We start from the raw sequence: 20,404 nt of genomic DNA on the forward strand, positions 1-20,404 counted from the left end.
AAGTCGGTGTCAGCCTACGTGTACGTTTGTACAACCAACTTTGCTACAAGAACACCTTTGATTGGTGTACATAGCATGCCATTGTTATAATTTCAGCCTCTAAACACCATGCTATTAACCCTAATTACAGTGAACCAGGCATGAGAACTGGAGAGCAAACTAAATAGTAATACTTAAGAATTTTTCACAATTTACAAACTATCATTGCTGAAACATAGCCAAAAGCACTACCACATTCAATACAGATTTCCTTACAATTCTCATGCCTACTCACTGAGCTTCTAAGTCAAGTCAACTTAATCATTCCCTTGTCCCAGGATTGTATCTACATCCTGAACTTTTCTATTGTTACCCAAAGAAATTAAGGCTTAGCTTAAGGTAACTCAGTAGCTCATGTCTCCACAATTCTTAGCAGTCCCGGCACCTGGAGGCACCAGTGAAGTTAACCTTCATTTACTCAAACAGTAGCGATGATGGTTGCCATGTTCCCTAGTACAACGTACCACTTCATTCCTCAATCAACTTTGTTTACCGTATCCAAGACAATGCCCATAATGAACCCTCAAGAACGGATCTATCACAAAATAGAGATTTATTCATTTTAAAAAATTTGCGGGGAAACAATGGCTTTAAGGACAACACATATTCTGAAGACGAGATGTGTGAACGTGTAACAACTCTGCACATAAAATCTTCTCTGAGTCAGACACAGACTTAATTGCAGCATCGTACGTGGTCCTGATCTCAGTAATAAAAACCCCTCCACAAACATGCAGCTTTGTCCTCACTTCGTCACTACCCATTGCTCAACATAAAAGGTGCTTCTGCACACTAGTTCATGAGAAGAACTTTGCACATAGTTTATTCAGCCTCGACTTCTTTGGTTGGGACTGGGTCTGGTACAATTTCTGGTTTGGGAACTGAGTTGGATTCTATAGGGTCAGGTATGGGAGTGTCTAGCACTTCCTTTACGACAGGGACATCCTCCGTTTTTACAGCTGGCTTATTTTCAACTACTGGAGGAACTTCAGGCATGACAGGTGGTTCGGACATGACAGGTGGTTCTGCCTTTACTTCTTCCTTTACTGCCAGTTCCTTTACCACTGGCTCTGGCTGGTTTGCAACCGGTACAACTGGTTTTTCAATTGGTTCTTCCTTTTTCACAGGTGGATCTTCCTTCTTTTCCTCTGACATGACTTCATCTTTCACTGGTGGCAAGTCCTTAGGGACTGAGTGGTCTTCTTTGATATCGTTTTCTTGGGGTTTTGCTTCAGCCTTGTCTTCTGCATTGTTTTTAGCAGACTGAGGCATGTGGGCAAGATTCAATAGTCTTGACCTTAGGTTATCTCCTTTTCCAACCTCCTTGGGTGGTTGTTTATCATTGCTCCTAGAATCCTGTCGGGAACGGCCAGCACTGTCTCGCTTTTCACTTTCCCGTCGGTCTCGACCGTCGCTGTCCCGTCTCTCTCTGCTACGGTCTCTGCTGTCAAAGCGGCTCCTATGATCGTGATCACGATCACGATCCGCGCGACGGAAGAAACTTCCTCTTCTTTCTCCACTCGCACCAGGTTCTGCATCATCCATCTGGTCACGGTCCTCACGACGCCAGTTATTCTCCCGATGATCACGGTCGCGCACTTCCCTACCACGATCACGGAAATCTCTGTCCCTTTCGCGGTCATCACGATCATGGAAACCTCCCCGTCCCCACCTCTCATCGCGACCTCTCTTCCAATCCCGTCCCTCCGGTTCAAACGGTTCTTGTCCATCCTCCATGGGACGCTTCTGTCCTGGGGGACCCTCTGCAAAACGTTCATCAATGTCTCCTGCCCCCAAGTTATTCATTACAGGATCTTTATCCTCAAATCGGGAGACTCTGCCTTCCCCTGGCCCCCTGAAGTTTGGTCCTCCTTCCCCTCCTATCCCTCCCAAGGGGTTACCCAGAAGAGGGCGCGGCCCACGGAATCCTCCCATCGGGCCTTGTGGTGGTCCTGTTGGCCGGTTCTGTCCCTGGAATCTCATTGGCCCCTGCTGGTTGAAGGCCATGGGACCACCAGGTCCTTGCATGCCTGGGATCAACTGTCCCGGCATGCCCGGTCGCATCCCCATCCTGATCTGCATCCTTTGCCCCGGCATCATGTTCCTGATCCCCGGCCCCATGATACCAGCTTGGGGCATCATCCCTGGTGGGCCCTGCATACGGGGACTTGCTAGGAGAGGTCTGGGCTGTCCACCTACTGCTAACCCTGCTACCAGTGGACGAGGACCTGCAATACCTCCTGGTGCCATGCCACGAGCGTTGGCCATGTTGGAGGGTGTCATGGGAGCTCCTGAGGACATGGGCATCTGCTGGGCCATAGTGGTGTTGGCATTGGCAGGCATTCCGCTGGGCCCGCTGGTGCGAATGGGGCTTGGTACATTCATCCGCATCCCTGGGAGGTTCCCCTGCTGCCCGAATGGCAGCCCTTGCATCTGATTGGGTGGCTGGCCGCGGCCCATTGGTCGTGGTTGGTTCAGCCCACCCTGCATCTGGCCTGGCATGCCGGGCGTCGGGCTGCGGAACTGGTTTTGCATGGGCCCGCCCGGCTGCCTCGGACTGAACGGACCCGGCGATGTCTTCTCATCAGGAAAGGGGCTGCTGTCTGGTCGATCCTTTGTTGGTGTCACTTGCCCTGCGTTGAAACCAGCATTTTGCTGAGACTGATTCATCTGGTTCATTGCGTTAGCAAGTGCCTGGTTTAACCCTGGGCGTACAGCCTGGTTCTGCTGCATCAGCCCCATCCCCGAGGGTGTGTTCAGCAGCGGGGGCCGGCCTGGTGTGGCACCAGCACCTCCCATACCCGGCGCATTCTGCATGGGTCGCATCAAACCGAAGCCAGAATTCTGCTGCTGTTCTCGCTGCTGGTTGATCAGGCTTGTGACGGTGCTGACTGCGACTGCCTGTGCCGGGGTGAGGGGGTTCGGCCCTGAGGAGGTGGTGGACGATGTCGGAGCAGCTGAGCTACTTGGCGGCACCGATGGGGGTGGAACCATCTGAGGCATACCGGGGGGAGGTTGGTTGGGGTTAAACGTCGGCGGCATAGCAGCAAAAGGTGCCATCCCTGGAGGTGGGACAGCTGGGTTGAAGGCAGGAAACCCAGGAGGTGGTACCCCCTGTGGGAAACCCATGGGTCGCATCAACCCAGGCATCATGGCTGGTACCACAGCAGGGTTAGGCATGACAGGGATCTGTGCTATGGAGGCTGGCATCTCTGGTATGGAGGTGGCTGCTGCTGGCTGACTGGCAGCTGGGGGTTTGTCAGGTACCAGGGCAAGCAGCTCGTCTTGAGACATCTCACCCAGGTCCTTCTTCTGCTCCTGGCTTTCTTGACTGCCAGACTCACTGGGAGCCACATCTGGAAAACAAATGATATTTCTCATCAGACGTAGCTTAAAGAAGAATAGGTTTCCTCAAGTTTACATAAATACAAAGCTCTAAAATTTGTAGTATCATCTTCCAAAATGTTGACATTGCTGCCATTTTAGCCTAAATTTGATATACTGTGGTAGTACAATCTATCATAATTGAGTGTACATAATTTACCAAACAGGATACATTGCAGTTGAGTTTTGTATAACAGATCAAATGAAATGCAGTACCCTTCTTTTGGTCAGGGGGCAGGGTTTCATTGTCAATGTAGCCCCCCTCTGCCAGGCTCTCGAGGTCTTTGCCCTCCAGTTTCTCCCACGGCAGGTACGTTGTCCCTGCATGGTCGTCCCAGTACTGCTTGTGCTCCTTCCCCTTTACTCCTTTCCCTGGAGCCCATGCCATCTGAAACAGGAAAACAGAGGGTTTATTAGCCACATATGGACCAAATACAGCAAATGCATTTAAGTTTGCAGGGATATAATTTCGCAGTAGCGGGACAAAAGACTTTTCGCGGTGGTTTCCAGTTCAAGCTAGCACCATTCACTGTAGTCTCTAACTGCCATGGAAAAATGTACGTGGTGTTTTTTAGTTCGCGGTGAAGCAGCCACCGTGAAAACATTAAACCACCACGAAAGTTTCTGCATTTACAGTACTACTTCTGTTATTCCATTAATGTACTATTGTACTACTTTATGTCCTTTCCAACCCTTTGTTGCTGCTACCAACATCAGTCTAGAACAAGCATTGTTGTGTATAGTAGATGGCGACATCTTGACTGTACCAACATTTTCTTGTCCAAACCTACCTGAACTGGCTGCTGCCTGTTGCCCACCCGCAGGTTCTTGAGTTTGTTGAGAGCGTTGTGTGCGTCAAGCCTGGTCTCATAGCAGACGTATGCACATCCCCGAGGTGGAATCAACTGGACAGAAAACAAAACATATATGCTGAATACCTTTACATGGCACACTTCTCAATTGTCACATAATGTAAAAGCTGAGCTAATTCTATAGCATTTGCATAAAACTTTCCATGTTCTGTGTGATGAACATTTCTTTGTGTATGATGAAGTCATTCAGAAAGCAAAAATCTCATTTGTAGAGAGACAATCTACACATTACATGCTAGTGCTAATTCTTTAGTACTACTAGAGTATCTGCAAGACTATATTATCAATGAACTTACATCAATAGATTGAACAGGCCCGATTGCTTCAAAGATGTTGCGCAGCTCGACATCTGTTGTCTTCTTGTCCAGGTGGCCTACCCACAAGGTAGTGCTGCAGACTGAGTAAGGGAGAAATCAAAATTTCATTTAGTTTTTGTTTGAACACAAAAAAAAACTATCATTTGTTGAGCAATGACATACTATGTACACATTAAGTGACAACACTTACTTACAACTGGATTACGGAAGGCTTCAATGCTAATAATTTTACTTACAGCAGCAATTCAGTTCGTGCTAAGCAGGCAAGCTGGTAACAGAGAATGTCAACGCTCAACCATCATTAAGAACTGGGATTATGACCAATAGCATTGCTTAGTATCTGTACTCACTACAGAGAGACTTTTTCTTTACAGGAGGCAATCCCTTTTTCTCTCTTTCTCTTTCCCTCTCTCGATCACGTTCCCTCTCCCGATCTTCTTCTCTCTCCTTCCTGCGACGCTCTGCACTCCGAGAACGAGACCTCCTCCGTCTACGGTCCCGCGACCGTGATCTCGACCTTCGTGACCTGCGGCGATCTCTGTCCCGATCGCGGTCACGTGAACGAGATCTACGACTTCTGCTTCTTGATGTTGCACGATCCTTTGAAGACCTGTATTTACAAACAAAAATTAGCATTCTTGAATATGAGAAAAATTTAGAGAACACAATGTAGATACTTGCAATTCATTCCAAGGACAAAAGTTAATCTCCAAATCAATTCATTATTGCCATGGTGAAAAGTATTCTTTTTATATCCACTGGTAAAGATTGGTACATCTACAAGTTTGAATTTCAAACAGATGAAGGTATTTATGTACACCCCCTACCTATCCTGATCTCTGCTCTCCTTTTCCCTATCCTTGGTGGGTGAGGAGGGTGGTCTCTCTCTCTCCCTGTCCCAGGAAGGTTCCTCAAATACCTGCTGCTGTTCCTCCCGGCCATGCTGCAGCTGCTGTGCTGGTGGTGGGACATCGTTAAATGGGGGCGGCCTCTGTGCTTGGTTCCCCTGTAGGAAGGATTGCTATGTTGAGGAAGAAGCAGCAAGTGATGAACAAAAGGTCAAACAGAAAGTAGGAAACAAAAAGCAACAAGCAACAGTGGACTATATATCAACACATATCCATCTATGAAAAATAAAGATACAAAGAAAGAAATGCTGTAAGTATAAATATATGTAAAACAATCATCACTTCTGAACAATAATTTTGATAAGAGAAGAGTAACGTAACATACTACTAAGCTGCAAAATATCTAAATAGCTAATTCATGGGCTCCCTTGGAAATCAGTTACGTGAACTGAAGGGACAGCCCAAAAGATGAATAGATAAATAAATAAATGTGAGGAAAGTGTAAAATAAGTTCTTGTCTTGCAATTAGCCTTCCCTACTACAAAAATTATTTCTATAAATACTGTACCCATTATTACCCACATAAAATGGAAGATTCCATCCCTACCTGAGGAGGAGGCATCCCAGGTGGAGGGAACCTAGGAGGCATACCCGGCGGGAAGGCCCCCTGCGGAAACTGGCCGGGAGGGGGGATGTTAGGGGGGAACCCCATGCCAGGGGGCAGACCCATGGGCATCTGTGGGGGACCCTGGTTCGGTGGCGGCTGCATCTGGGGTGGTGCACCCTGGGAAGGAGGCTCCTTGGGAGGCTGTAAGTGGTGAGAGACCTGTGGTGATGAGTAACACAGGAATTTGTCTGTCTCACAGAAGACCTACTTTCTATTCTTTTAGTCAATGATAAAGACTGGTTACTGTTGTGAAGATACAAAAATATAAAAACATAACTTATGTCATACATGTGGGGGATTTTTCATTCATTGTGTGAATGTATGTGTGAAGATTTGTGACACCACAGCGATGAGTAACACAGTGGTGGCAAAGCATCTCCAGGACATTTCTCTGGCACACAGTTGGAAGTACTGAGCTCATATATGAAAATAACTCAGACCTTGGTAGATGTGCAGATTGAACTAACACTTGTTACCTACATGTAAAGTTGAGACTTCACATAAGTTTATCTATCAGACATGCTCAAAATACTCAAAAGTTAAGGATGATTTACTGAGACTTCATGTTTATTGAATGTGGTATGGAGAGGTATTACAAAACTATAAGAAGTTGAAACACCGAAGCTTTCGAGACTTGTACTTGGCATCGTTTTCCCACCTGCTGTATTTCCTTGTCGAACTCGTCTTGCTGCTGCTGGAGGACCTGTTGCTTGAGGAAGTCTGGGAAGGGCGCGGGTGCAGCGGAGGGCATACCAGAGGCCTGAGATGTCTGTGCCTGGGCTAACTGTTTCTGCAGCTGCTGGAGGAGATCTGCATTGGGCAGACTGGCCAGGATGCTCTGAACACTGTAGAGGAGGAGAGGGGGGTGGGGGGGTGGTCATAACATATTAGCAACATATGTACTGTACAGCAATCAGTGAGAAGCTTAGATAGTGGTCTTACCTAAGGACATTCAAAACAAGGAAATCAGAGATGGCAGCCTTCGTCCCCAACAACAACTACTTTGTGACCCTTCCACTTCCACTTCAAGATGCAAAATCAACAGCACTGTGGATGTAAATGGCAAAATTGTCTTGTGCATACTGAAAACTGGGCAAACGATCCAAAGACAAAACTTTACTCCATTGTGGTAAAGTGTAGATTTTGATCCAACAAAGACATGATAAACAGTTTATTGAGTTAAAATGTGATGACTGACCTGTGCTGATGCTGGGGAGGGGTGGGCTGAGGAGGCTCTTGAGGAGTTTGGTACTTCCCTGCATCCCTGCTGTCCTCCTCATCCTCATCTCCATAATCAAAGTCATCTAGAAGAGCCTGAAAGAAGAGTTTAGGGGTTTAAGTTCTGCGGTCCCTCAATATTCATTCAAAACATGGTACACTACATTTGTTGAGACCCATAATGGATATGATCAAGTTCTAGTCTGTGTGTAAGTGTGTGAAGATTTGTGACACCACAGCGATGAGTAACACAGTGGTGGCAAAGCATCTCCAGGATGTTTCTTTGGCACACAGTTGGAAGTGCTGAGCTCATATAAAAAGGAACTCAGACCTTGGTAGATGTGCAAAAAAAAAGAAATAAACGCCTCAGCAACAGTAATACAATTTCTATCAGATGTACTACACAACAGTACTTATAGTATCTTTTATGAGTTTATGTCTGTGAACATTTACCTTGTTAAAGCCTTTAGGTTTGGGTGGTGTTGCTGTACTGGGGGCTCCACCAGGGCCAGCCATCATGCCAGTAGTGTGTGCCTGTAGTGGAAACAACAATCAGTTAGGTAATAGTACATCAGACTATCTGAAGTCAAGATGATGGCTTTTACAATAGTCTCAAAAACTTACATATAACATTGCCAGACTCTTCAGGGGGGGGATTTGAACGTTTTCTATACATCTTGAGACAAATGTCAGCAGAGTGAATACTTTAGAGCACTGTTGATTAACAGTTCCTGGATTTCACAAATTGTGAGCTTTACAGTTCTTTCTAATATGTGTTTCATGACATTTCAGATGGATTTCAGATGGATTTCAGATGAGCTCAGAAACTTTTGAAGTATATAATCAATCATTCATATTATATACAAAGGGAAAAATTGTAATTAACTATGTATGAGATGAACTATTGTATGCTTGTGTTTGTTGCTATGCCATTCACCCCACCACAGCAGGTAGCATCATTACCTGCTCTTCAAGCCTAACAAAATTATTTCTTCTATAATAGTTACATTATAACTAGCCATTTAAAACTAGTCATTCAGGAATATCTTGGCGTGTTTTAGATTCCTCCATGTCTCTCAATATAACCAATTGTAATTGTATTTGAGTTTCAAGGATGTCGCATCTTAAAAACTTTTTCACAGATAAAACTGGACAGAAGAATGAGCAAACATAGGATAAGATTGAAAGAAACGACACAAAATGACTTGTACATGTTGGTGGAAGTATTTCATCCTGTTTTGTTTATAAAAGTGGACCAAGTTAATTGTGTAATATAACTCGCTGCTGCCACACCGCATGCCTGTTCTGACGAAGGGTGGTTATAACGGCTACACAGATACAGAATATGGCTTCAGTTTCCTACTGTTCCCTACACGTGACAAAAGTTGGACGGAGGAAGAGTAAAACAAAGGAAGTTCACGTGACCTGCTGCAGGGTTTTCTGCAGACTCTGCTGCAGTTGGAGCAGCTGCTGCAGCTGTTCTGTAGAGGGAACAGCCTGCTGATGGAGGAAAAAAAACAAAAGGCAAAATAAAACCACGGAATCCAGGGGAAAATAGTGCTCATAACGTGTGCTTAAAAGGCCAACTATCGAGAAGGAGTTTTTCACTCTAGTCAGTGTACACAAAAAAATTCATCCCTTTTCCTGTTTAGAGTTGACTGCGTTTCCTTAAGGTTCCATCAAACAATGGATATATAAGTTCTGGTCACTACTCTACACCACCACCAGTTAGTTACAAATTAAACAAGACACCACTTGAGTTATCGGAATTTATGTTCCAAAAAAATTATCATAATCTAAATAATAGCTAAGTCTCACTCTACTTCTAACATTAACGGCTGCCATGTCAAAGAAATACAAATGAGAGATCTCTCATTTGTATTTGTTTGACATGAGCTTTGTTTAGAACAGGTTTTCAAGACTATGTATAACATCTGAATGGGGTCTAATGTTATGGGGTTTAGTATTAGCAGTGTTTATGCAGTAAGGATATATTCTATCACCTTTCCCGAACTATGTTCCATGTATCCTAACATTTCCTGGCAGGAAATACTTCAACAATCGAAAATATTACCTGCCTTTCTTAGCTTTTTAATCATAATTCAAAATTTGCTATACCACAGAATTTGTCTGGCAGAAATTTCAAATCAAGTTATCTATCCATCTTCACTTCTCCATACCTGTACAGGTGGGGCCCCACCCAGCAACAGTTGCTGTACAGCCTTGAGAGGGTCAGCAGGTTCAGGAACAGCAGCTGTCTCTCCTATTGGTGCCATGGATGTGGAGGAGGAGGAAGGCTGGGGTGTTGTGGCTGTTGGACAAAATAAGATGAAATCAATTACCTTCAAGTAAGATCTTTTAACTTCTTAGATACATTGATCATGTTAGTACAAAACATCAATTATTGTAACATTGGAAAACATAGGTTGCATGATACTGATTGTGTCATGTAGTAGCATATCCTTTGACCACAATTTTGTGAGGATGAGAGCTGTCTATATGACTTAACCATTTGCAGACTGGATGCAGAACAAGTGCCTTTTAGGAAACACTTCTAGTGTACATGGAAGCAGCAGCAAATAAAGCACACACAAAGGAGCATGTTCCATTCCATTTGTGCTCACCTTGGGTGTGTTTCCCCTGTTCTGGTTCTGCTAAGTGTCAAATGAGAGAAGACATATCATCTCAGTGTCTACTATATACAGGCTAGACTGTAGTTCAGCAATACAGGGGTTTTATATACCTCTTTGTTTTGGACTACCTGATCCTGAACTGAGTGTTTTTGTGTTGATTGAAAAAACAGGGCTACAAAAAAAAGTACATTTTTATCTTTTATTTTTTTAAGCAAGAAGATACTACATACATCATAATTTGAGAGAACTTAAGAGGATTCGCTCACCTGGCTGCATCTGTTTGGCCCTTTCTGGGTCAGCCATGTCCAACAGGGGCTGGATCACTTCCACCTTGAACACATGGTTCTTCTGCCACAGATTCAGCACACGCACAACCCGAGCCTACGGTAAACAATAAACAACTAGAGTTCCACGAACACATACCTTTGCCAAATAATTTGTTATGTAGAATGATGTCTGTAGACAAATGCGTTACTCATTTCATTTTCTTTATAATTAAATGCTTGGAGTTGGTTTATAAAATTTCGGCATTTATTATGCAAATTAGATACCAATTTACAATTAATTGATATCAAATTGTATCAAGCATTACTTAAGCTATCAGCATACCAAAAATCATGATGATCCTTTGATCCATTCTTGACTTATTCTCTTTCAAAGTCTTTAAATACACCTCTTACTCTCTTCCCTCTTTCTCAGTTACATATGTGACAACTTTGATGAAAGTACTATAATGGAATGCAGTGGATTTATGAACTTTTCCTAATCAATTATGCAAATTAGCTGTTAACTTGCATAATAAGTATCACATTATATAAGTCTTCATTTAGGCTATCTACATGCCGAAAATCATGACGATCCGTCAACACGTTAATATTTTCTCATTAATTATGCAAATGAGATCATCATTTGCATGATAAATATGTATTGACATTTCTCTCTTTCTCAGCTACATATGTGACAAGTTTTAAAGCCCTATCATGGAATGTAGTGAATTTATAAAATATCCTCATTAATTATGCAAATTAGCTGTTGATTTGCATAATTGTTATCTGATTATGTAGGTCTTCACTTACGCTACCTACATACAAAAAAACATGATGATCCGTCAACATGTTCATATTTTCTCATTAATTATGCAAATGAGGTCACCATTTGCATAATTGATATCTGTCGACATTTCTCTCCTTCCCAGCTACATATGTGACAAGTTTGAAAGTCCTATCATGGAATGAAGTGGATTTATAATTTTTCCTCATTAATTATGCAAATTAGCTGCTGATTTGCATAATTAGTATACCATTATGTAAGTCATCACTCATTCTATCTACATACCAAAAATCATGACGATCCGTCAACACGTTGTAGAGTTATTCTCATCCAAAGTTTGAAAGGAAACCGGCGCCTGCAGTTCCAAAAAAGCTGCTAGGGGGCCCAAACTCACAGCATTTACTCTCTGCCTCGAGGGCTATCTACCACTCAAAAATCATGATCACAGCATGTCCAGAACACGAGATATCAAAAATTGAGGTTCTGCTGCAGTACCTTAGCAAGCCGCTAGGGGGTCCATTATCGAACTTGACCTTCGTTTTCCCGACCCCTACCCACCTACCAAATATTATCGGGATCCATCCAAGACTTCTTGAGTTATGCTGTTAACAGACACACAGACACACACACAGACTCACAAGCCCAAAACATAACCTTAGCCATTCTGGCAAAGGTAACAACAACACTTAACGCCACTGAAACAACATGCCTCAGACTAATTTCAAGTGCATAATTTATTAATTGCATAGGTAAAAATTGATTAATAATTCAGCAATACCTTTTTCTTAACCGTTACCATTTCCCTACCTACCCTACCCTACAAAAACCTGCCGACCCTAGATTTTTTGTAGTCACATAGCTCTAGGTAGGATTTTTATTCAGCCTGCTTTCTATTGAAGTAAAAAAATTGCTTGTCCTATCTAATGAAGGATAGCTACCATGTACAACATGCAAGTTTTACATTGAAAGACACTTGACACACATGCATTTCAGTTTACTTTGTTCAACTGTATTGTAATATGTCACACTAGAGTTTTGGCCATCAAAAAATTACATGAAAAAAATATAATCCCTACCAACCAACCCTAATTTTTTCAGGACTGAAACAGGAAACACAACATTTTTTCCCAGGCCCTATTAATTAACACTAAAAGTCAAACAAATTGACTAAGTGAGACCCATTCAGACGCAACACTAAGTAAGAAACAGGCGGCACTGACCCTATCCTCTGGGGGACATTTGAAAAGGTGCTGGAACGTCAAGGTGACATTCTTTGCGAAGCGAGGTGCAAAAACATCCTTGTCTGCTCCAAACTGGTGGCGCGACTGGCGTACGATGGAGTCGATAACGTACAGACCAGGTACCTTGTACTCTGGGCGACACTGTAGGTTAAAAAAAACAATACTAAATTAAGAAAAGACGATCTTAAAACAAATTGAAATTTTGTGGATTTGTGAAATAAGACATAATGACAATTGTATGAAAGAGAACCTACCTTCTGAATGAACTTCTCTACACTTTGCACCACATGCTTGTAAAACTGTGGGTAGAAAACAGTAACATTTAGAACTGAGTTTTTTAACAAAGCAAACAAGGCCTTGCTAGAAGCATTACGGTTTTGACCTTAGATGTTAAATGTTTAAAAATGTGTTTAAGAAAGTGATTAAAAAGGGTCACGTAATCAGTCAGAGTACAGATGTAAAAGATAAAATTATTTGAGTTACTGGCAAAAGATGTTCAATAAATCCAATTCAACTCACACTTCACAGGTTGCTATTGTCACAACATTTAAGTATCAATAAATCAATCAATAAACCATTACTACAAAACATTTGTAATTGTATGCAAACAAATGGAGATATGATATGACTGATAAGCATCCTTTAAAGCTTAATGTTATCATTTCCATACCTTGATGGCTTTGATAGCTGCCTTGGTGACAGCTGTCATCTTAGCCCGGGAGATAGGTGGCTTGCACTCATAAATAGAGGACAGCTGCAGTAACAAAGACAAAAGTAGGTGAACAAAAAAATACACAATAGAGGCACACATAAGTAAGTACAAGTACCATGAAAGAGGTAGCCATACTGCAACTTCAACATCCTTGTTTGAATATAGAAATACTTTCAAATGCAAAATACATACATACTTACATACAGAGCCAAATACGATTACCTTTTTTTCAGCTTTCCACTATTAAATTTATAACTGATATTTGACGGACCTTGTCCTTGGCAGCATTACTGCCTTATTTGAAATATAGCAGGGCTCGAAATACTGGGTGCATGTGCACCCAGGTGCACCCAAAATTAGAGCTGTGCACCCAATTATTTTCTGTGGGTGCACAGGGTGCACCCAAATATTTTCTTACACATATGTATGTAAACTAAAGATATTAAAGTATACTAGTACACATCATATTCTTGACACCTAAGTGTTAGAAAGATTATAAAAATGTATTTCATGGTACTTGTTTAAGAATTTGATAGCTTGTAACTAAGTTTAATTATTAGGTTATTACTTAAATTTAAGTGGTGCACCCAAAAATTATTTGGTGCACCCAATTTTTTAAGCTGGGTGCACCAGTGCACCTAATCCCAAAAATGAATTTCAAGCCCTGTATAGGTATGTCAACCAACAATAACAAGAGAGGTTACCACCATGTCTGGAATGCTTATGTTGTTCTGAAAAACTCTCAATTCCTACAATATCAAGACAGGGATGCTACAGATCTTCATCATTGATCATATATTCTCTAGTTTACTCTGAGTCTGATATCATCACATAAGACCTGGCAGTCACTCTTAAGACCATAGGTTACATAAAAAGGACTCCACAATGCTCTCCTTCTTAAGACAGAAACATCATACTGAAGACAATTTCTAACAAGAGTTTGGAGACTTACATACCTCCATGAAATATTCTGATTATGCAAACGACTTTCACATTTGCATAATTTATGCTTCTTATGTACACCTTTCACTAACTTACACAGGTCAGTGTTGACAGCCCAATCATTTAATACACGTACTAAGAAGAATTAGAACACTCATTAATTATGCAAATTAGGGACTTATTTGCATAATTAGTATCTGCTTAACTTCCGCCTGCCACAAACTACATATTCAACATGTATTTGAGTCCTATATCGGAAAACACTGTAAATATAGATTTTCCTTGTTAAGAATGCAAATTACGTCCAAATTTGCATGATTTGCACTTCATTATGTACATCTCTGCCACAAGTACCTGCATACCAAATATCATGGAAATCCATCATTCCTATGTTCCATTATGCTCCTTGGAATATTTTGACAAAAATGCTCCTGCAGTTCCAGAGCAAGCTGCTAGGGGACCCAAACATACACCACTTCTTCCTTACATCAAAAGCTATCTGCCACCAAGAAATCAAGACCATAGCATGTCCAGGTAAAAAGATACAAAAAATTGAAGTTCTGCTGCAGTACCAAGGTCATGCACCAGGGGGCCCAAAATTTACCTTGACCTTCGCCTTCCCAACCCCTACCCACATACCAATTATCATTGTAGTCCATCAAGAGGTTCTCAAGTTATGATGTCCACAAATATCCGGAAACACAAACACACACACAGACATACACACACACACACACACACACACACACACAGACACACTCAAAACTATACCTCCATTTTTCATGGAGGTATTCATGGAAGTAATCAAGTAGGGAGTGAGGACTAAGTAACAGCATCTTGTGCTAAACAGGTTCTTTGACAACTGGTAGCAAAACGTTCTTGTGGATTGGGTTGTTGACTAAAATTTAGTTAGGATCAGGGTTTGAAATTCATGGTTGCCAAGTTGTGCCACTCAATCATACACGTACTTTGTACAACTTATTTTTTAACTCATGTTGCACAGCACGCTACCAAGTGTTCAACATCTAGGGGATACTTTTTTGCCCTGTATATATTTTCTTGCATAATGGACAATCTTTTAGCTCGTGCTACATAAACTAATATAAAACTGTCTGAGGTTGCCAATGGTTATATACAGTATTTCAAACCTAGTCTAAAAACGTTCTGGGTTCAAATCCCTAAAGGTCTTCATTCATTCATATAATCACCACAAAGAATCAAAATTTAAAGGTTTGAAAGATTATCTGCTTTAAAAGATTGTTTTTAGCAAGTCGTTACTATGACATCACTGGCACAGGAATCAAGAACTGGAAGTATGATTTTTAAGATTTAATAATATCAGCAGAAAACGGGGACCACGTGGCGCAATCGGAAGCACGTTTGACTCAGGTCCTGAAGGTCCTGAGTTCAAACCCCGCCGTGTTACCAATCTTGTACCCTCGGGAAAGGCACTTTACACGACTTTCCTATATAGGCTACAAAAGTCTTCAGCAAATTGAAGTTGGTAGCTTCAAAAACGAAAGAAACGGGGAAGTTTCAATAATGCCATTATGGGGAGGGGAATGTACTTGATTACAATAATATTGTCTTTCTAGATAACTGATTAAATTTTCACAAGACACAACAGCAACTGGACTTAGGCTAGACATTCAACTTCAAGTGAAGCTGCTTGATTAACACATAAAACAACATTGGACAGAGCCTTGACAGTGACAGAGATGCAGATATCGCAATCTTGACCCTTTTAATGCAGATGTCGGTTCATTGCCCAATCTAAAATCCAGGTCCAAAGTTGCAAAAGGTAATCAAAAGGAAGTCTTGATTTAGTATTTGCTACAAAATAAGCCACCACTCTGACTCTCCGCTCACTTTTCTGGTTACAGAAATCTCCTCCAGTTAGTACCTTTCTCAGGGTTTATTCTAAAGAGGGAAACAGGTGCTGCACCCCTATCCCCTTACTCATGAGAGCCAATACTCTGACAAGCATAATATTCTGATTGACCAAAGATAATACATGTACTAGGTCAGCTCTGCTGTCATGCTGGACAGACTTTGTGGAAATTTTCGGTGTCATCTTCCTACAGAGGATGAACTGAGGTCAGATATGACAAAACTTTAACTGTCACCTGCCTATAACAGTAATACTGCCTCTCTGAAAGCTAACATAAAATTCCATACCATGGATCATACCATCACTCTGGTCCCTAACAATGCTTGCTTTGAAATTTTTCCAGAAAAACCCATTTATGTCATAGCTGGTCCATGATAACGTTCGATAAAGGTGTTCCGGACAGGGTGACAAAACGCCATATCACACAGGCTTCAAATTTTCAGGGTTCAATCAAATAATTCGAACATACTCTGCACACGCAGAGTTCGGCACAGTCGAAATTTGAATACCTGATTTGGACGTTGGATCATTGCTGTTCAACAGTTGTAACAATTTTTGTTTGAGGGCACCAAATTTTCTCAACTTCTGGCGCATTTCGCATCGAAACATGTGTTTTCTCTGGTGGGTATGACATAAATAAAATAAAGGTGTATTTCACAAAACCCATCCCGCGGGTCAGATCACCCTCTGGCCTTTTGGCGATCCCACTCGAGGTCAGGCTGGTGCCCGGGGGATATAAAATACACCATGTTGTATCCTATATATATAATTTAACCTCCAACATACTAATGCCCTTGAATTTGAAACCATGACATCATCTTCATATCTGGGACAGCTGCCAAAATGCAAATTTGCCATCAGAAGGGGTGTCTGTGCCTGAGCATACAAACCTTTCGACAGTGGTTGTAACAGGCCTAAAAATGGAGCAAAAACAACCGTACATGTCAAGATTTTACCACGGCCACACAAATATAGGCTTACACCTGAAATTTTTTTTTAAATTGCAAAAAAAAATTTATGGCACTGGAAATCTGTGCTTTTGTAAAGTCTGCCTCAGGAATTGAATTATCTCCAACAGTGTATCAGCACAAGCCTTCACTCACATTCCCGTATCCTGATGAAGACATACAGTGGAAAAGTTTGGCCCCCTTACACAGTTTTGGCATGTACATGTATCTGCTAATATAAAGGCAGCTTTACACACACTGCCAGGAAGCATCACATGACTAAGACTCATTTCTATAGTGCATTCCATTAAATTTGTCAAACTGTCAGGACCACGCTGATAACTTTGCTTGTCTGATTTGACTGCTCCTGACTGGAAGAAATGATTTCTTCTCTGCCCTACCCCAGAGTTGGACAAGTCCACTAGCCCGACTGTCAGGGCAAGTGAAAGTACTCATCAGGCAAGCTCATATCCTACCCTATTTGCCCAATCGGGCAAGTTAGATTTTTCCATGAGTGATATTTTGATATACTTGTATCTTTTCACAGTTATGACATCAAACATTGGTCCACACAGACAAACAGAGGCAACGTCAAAAGAATTCCATTACTAGAAGAGACAATGCACAGAGAAAATTCATTTAAATTTCGGGCAAATGATAATTTTGTTCTGGCAAGTAAACTCTTTATGCACCTGCCCGATAGGACAAATGAATTTTACAAAAAATTGTCCAACCCTAGTATCCTTATGCCTCGTCAAGGGTGCATCATAGTGTTTGTGTCACTGCCACTCCAGTGCTGAATGCTAACTAGCCTAAACCCTAACCTCTCAATATCAAGAGCCCCCACAGCATGACACACACACTGAATATTGGGGACTCTTGTTGGGAAACCTTACGGCTACTTTTGTAATTTGGAGCTGCTGCAGGAAATTTTCTTGACAAGGCTTTGTACAACCCACAACATCCTCTTCACAAAGCAGAAAAAGCTGTCATACTCGTAATATTGCCAGTCCAAATATCTTGAAAGTTTCATGTGTGATGAGTGGGCATTAGCCAATATCCAATGGAGACAAGCAATTGACTGAATGGTCATTACATAACGACTGCAAGCATGCATCACAAGTCGGCATTCTATTACCATTTGCCAGTGATATTCTGAAATAGATTCAGGTCATATATCATATTGGCATGCAAAAAGACTAATTGAAACATGATGTATTATTAAAACCAGTTCTCCACGTTTGTGACTATGCTCAAAAATGTTGAAATAGAGAGTTGCTGTCTAGTAATGAAAAACATATAGTCAAGGCAAGAAAATCAGCTTCAAGCCTATGGGACAAGAAATGAAGCACTGGCAAGACATCAAAAAGCAATCTGGACTGTTGCATAATCCATTGTGCATCATCAAATTAGTAAATCCATCGGCAAGACTATCAGACCATTACTCCAGTCTAAAAATAACCCCTTGCTACTGCCACAAACATTACACCATTCTAAAAACAAGCATGGTGTTTAAAAAACACAGGCGACGAAAGGTTACAATAAAATGATTGTTTGTTTGTTTGTCTGTTTGATTTATTGGGATCTCTATTAGTGATATTGTACCACTATTCTTCCATATACAATAAAATCCGAAACGAGCAAAATGCCTGCTTAAGTTAGGGGGTAAAATTACCCTACCCCACCAACATACAAAAGGGCAAATATACTAAAATGTGCTAAAAATAACCTTGGATGTTCTGTATACCAAACATTTCATGAAAAAGGATTGTTTGAATCATTGACACCTGCGGCCAAACTAACCGTCGATAATGCAGAAACAACGGAAATATGATATACCAAAATCGATATTCCAAACTTTCTGTGCCGAGTCTATATTCAAATCTTTCTCTTGAAAGATAGATAGATAGACAGATGGTTTATTGCACAACAATTGCATCAGTGACAATGTAACTTGCAATGTATAGATAACAGACGTTACAGTGTAATACTACACATAGACGTTATATTACAACAATTCCAGTTACTACTATATCAAGTGGAATCTACGGTAGTTAATACAAAATGTAATACTAGAGTTCGACGGCCTCATACCTTCATGAAATATTTAGAGCTTTTGTTAATTTCATGCAAATGACTTAATCTTTAACATGATTTATGCATAGTGTTGTTCATCATTGACTAACGTACAGTACACATGTCAAAAGTATAAAATTTCCATCATTGATCATTAAGCGGTTTTGTATTTTTGCATACTTTAGATTATGCAAATCCGTTCCTCATTTGCATATTTGCTGTCTGCTGATTTTCCGCCTATCATAATTTACATGTGTTACATTTATTGAAGTCCAGTAAACAATGGAATTATATAATTTCCTCATTAATTATGCAAATTAAGTCATTATATGCATAACATGTATATCATTATAAGCATATTTGCCTAAGCTACTTGCATGCCTAAAATGATGCCAATCCGTCGATCCTTTCTGCAGTTATCCTCTTTGCAATGTCTTGACAAAAACGCCCCTGCAGTTCCCAAATTCAATGTTAGTGGGCTGAAACTTGCTCCACTTTGTCATGACACTGCAAACTATCTACCACCCTAATTTCAAGACCATATCATGTCTGGTACAGGACATACATAGAAAAAACTGCTATGAGAATATTCTCATTAATTATACAAATGTATTCCTTTGTTGCACAATTAGAATTTCATTTTGCAGAACATTGTCTAAGGTACCTACCTGGGACATCTGTGAAAACGTTTCACTCGCACCACCGCCTGTATAACTGGATCCTAAGCTCAGGCGACAGTGTTTAAAACATGTACCCGTCACGTTCATGTTGACGTAAATATTTCATTAATAATTCTAAATATTACACTAGATGACAATGAAATAGGCTATGCAGCAAAGAAGTGCAATAGCAGCATGGTCAAATGAGCTAATCGAGAGTGAGAATATCACTTCCGGTCAACGCAGACAGAAGGTGGCACTGATTTAAGCCGGTACTGCCACGGCTGGGTGTGAGCAAGTTCATCTGAGAAACTGTGACGCATGTCTGTTACGGATAGTATTGTCGTTCAAATTAAATGTTAGGAATAAAAAGTTGTCCCTTCTTTTACACGTTTTGATAGTACTTAGGCGTGATGTGTGTTTTGGTTTTGATTCAATTTTACTTTGTTAAGCACCCCTTTTTCTTCGATGTTATTAATTTTTTTGCCCTAGCATGAAAGTTCATCTGTATTGGTAGAATACATTATAGAAAAAAATGCTAACACTGACTTTACTTCCATCACTGAATTAAACTACTAGTATAAGGGACTTACCACTCTAAATTTTCGGTCAATCTCCTTCGTCTTTTTTCACAGAATAACCCTTTCTATCTCCAGCAGTGACGTCAGGAAGACACCACTTTTGCAGGAGGGGGTCATAAGTATCAGAAAGTCAGTGTCGACTTTTGTTTCTTTTATTGTATGCACCGAAAAACTGTCAATGGCGCAATCCAAAGCCGTCATTCAAAACATTGGGCTTCCCTATGAACCGTAAAGTTTTAACAGGATTCTGTTTGCTTCCTGGTAGGTAGTTTTTTGCACGGGTTTGAATTAAGGCCGATGGTCTGACATGCCTACAACGAGTATACT

The 20,404-nt window shown here is 41.2% G+C and overlaps 1 protein-coding gene across 9 annotated transcripts in view; it reads right to left on the reverse strand.

Annotated features, from left to right (window-relative positions):
• Positions 1–575: 575 nt before the first annotated feature.
• LOC118422667 (SR-related and CTD-associated factor 4-like) overlaps positions 576–20,404 on the reverse strand; it is a 31,285-nt gene continuing 11,456 nt past the window's right edge. Inside the window, exons 2-18 of one of the 9 annotated variants that reach the window (XM_035830345.1) lie at positions 12,940–13,023; positions 12,524–12,568; positions 12,249–12,410; positions 10,245–10,359; positions 9,970–9,999; positions 9,526–9,656; positions 8,771–8,845; positions 7,799–7,879; positions 7,326–7,441; positions 6,786–6,972; positions 6,068–6,286; positions 5,440–5,618; positions 4,963–5,222; positions 4,592–4,692; positions 4,215–4,328; positions 3,640–3,811; positions 576–3,395 (exon numbers count right to left, since the gene is read on the reverse strand). In XM_035830345.1, the coding sequence (XP_035686238.1) occupies positions 862–3,395; positions 3,640–3,811; positions 4,215–4,328; positions 4,592–4,692; positions 4,963–5,222; positions 5,440–5,618; positions 6,068–6,286; positions 6,786–6,972; positions 7,326–7,441; positions 7,799–7,879; positions 8,771–8,845; positions 9,526–9,656; positions 9,970–9,999; positions 10,245–10,359; positions 12,249–12,410; positions 12,524–12,568; positions 12,940–13,023 (4,605 nt within the window). In that variant the 3' untranslated portion in view covers positions 576–861. Of the gene's footprint in view, positions 3,396–3,639; positions 3,812–4,214; positions 4,329–4,591; positions 4,693–4,962; positions 5,223–5,439; positions 5,634–6,067; positions 6,287–6,785; positions 6,973–7,325; positions 7,442–7,798; positions 7,880–8,770; positions 8,846–9,525; positions 9,657–9,969; positions 10,000–10,244; positions 10,360–12,248; positions 12,411–12,523; positions 12,569–12,939; positions 13,024–20,404 lie in introns of all 9 variants that reach the window. The other 8 variants (XM_035830344.1, XM_035830342.1, XM_035830343.1 and 5 more) reach the window with 8 other exon arrangements.

The sequence above is a fragment of the Branchiostoma floridae genome, chromosome 9 (genome assembly GCF_000003815.2).
Source record: "Branchiostoma floridae strain S238N-H82 chromosome 9, Bfl_VNyyK, whole genome shotgun sequence".
Lineage (NCBI taxonomy): Eukaryota > Metazoa > Chordata > Leptocardii > Amphioxiformes > Branchiostomatidae > Branchiostoma > Branchiostoma floridae.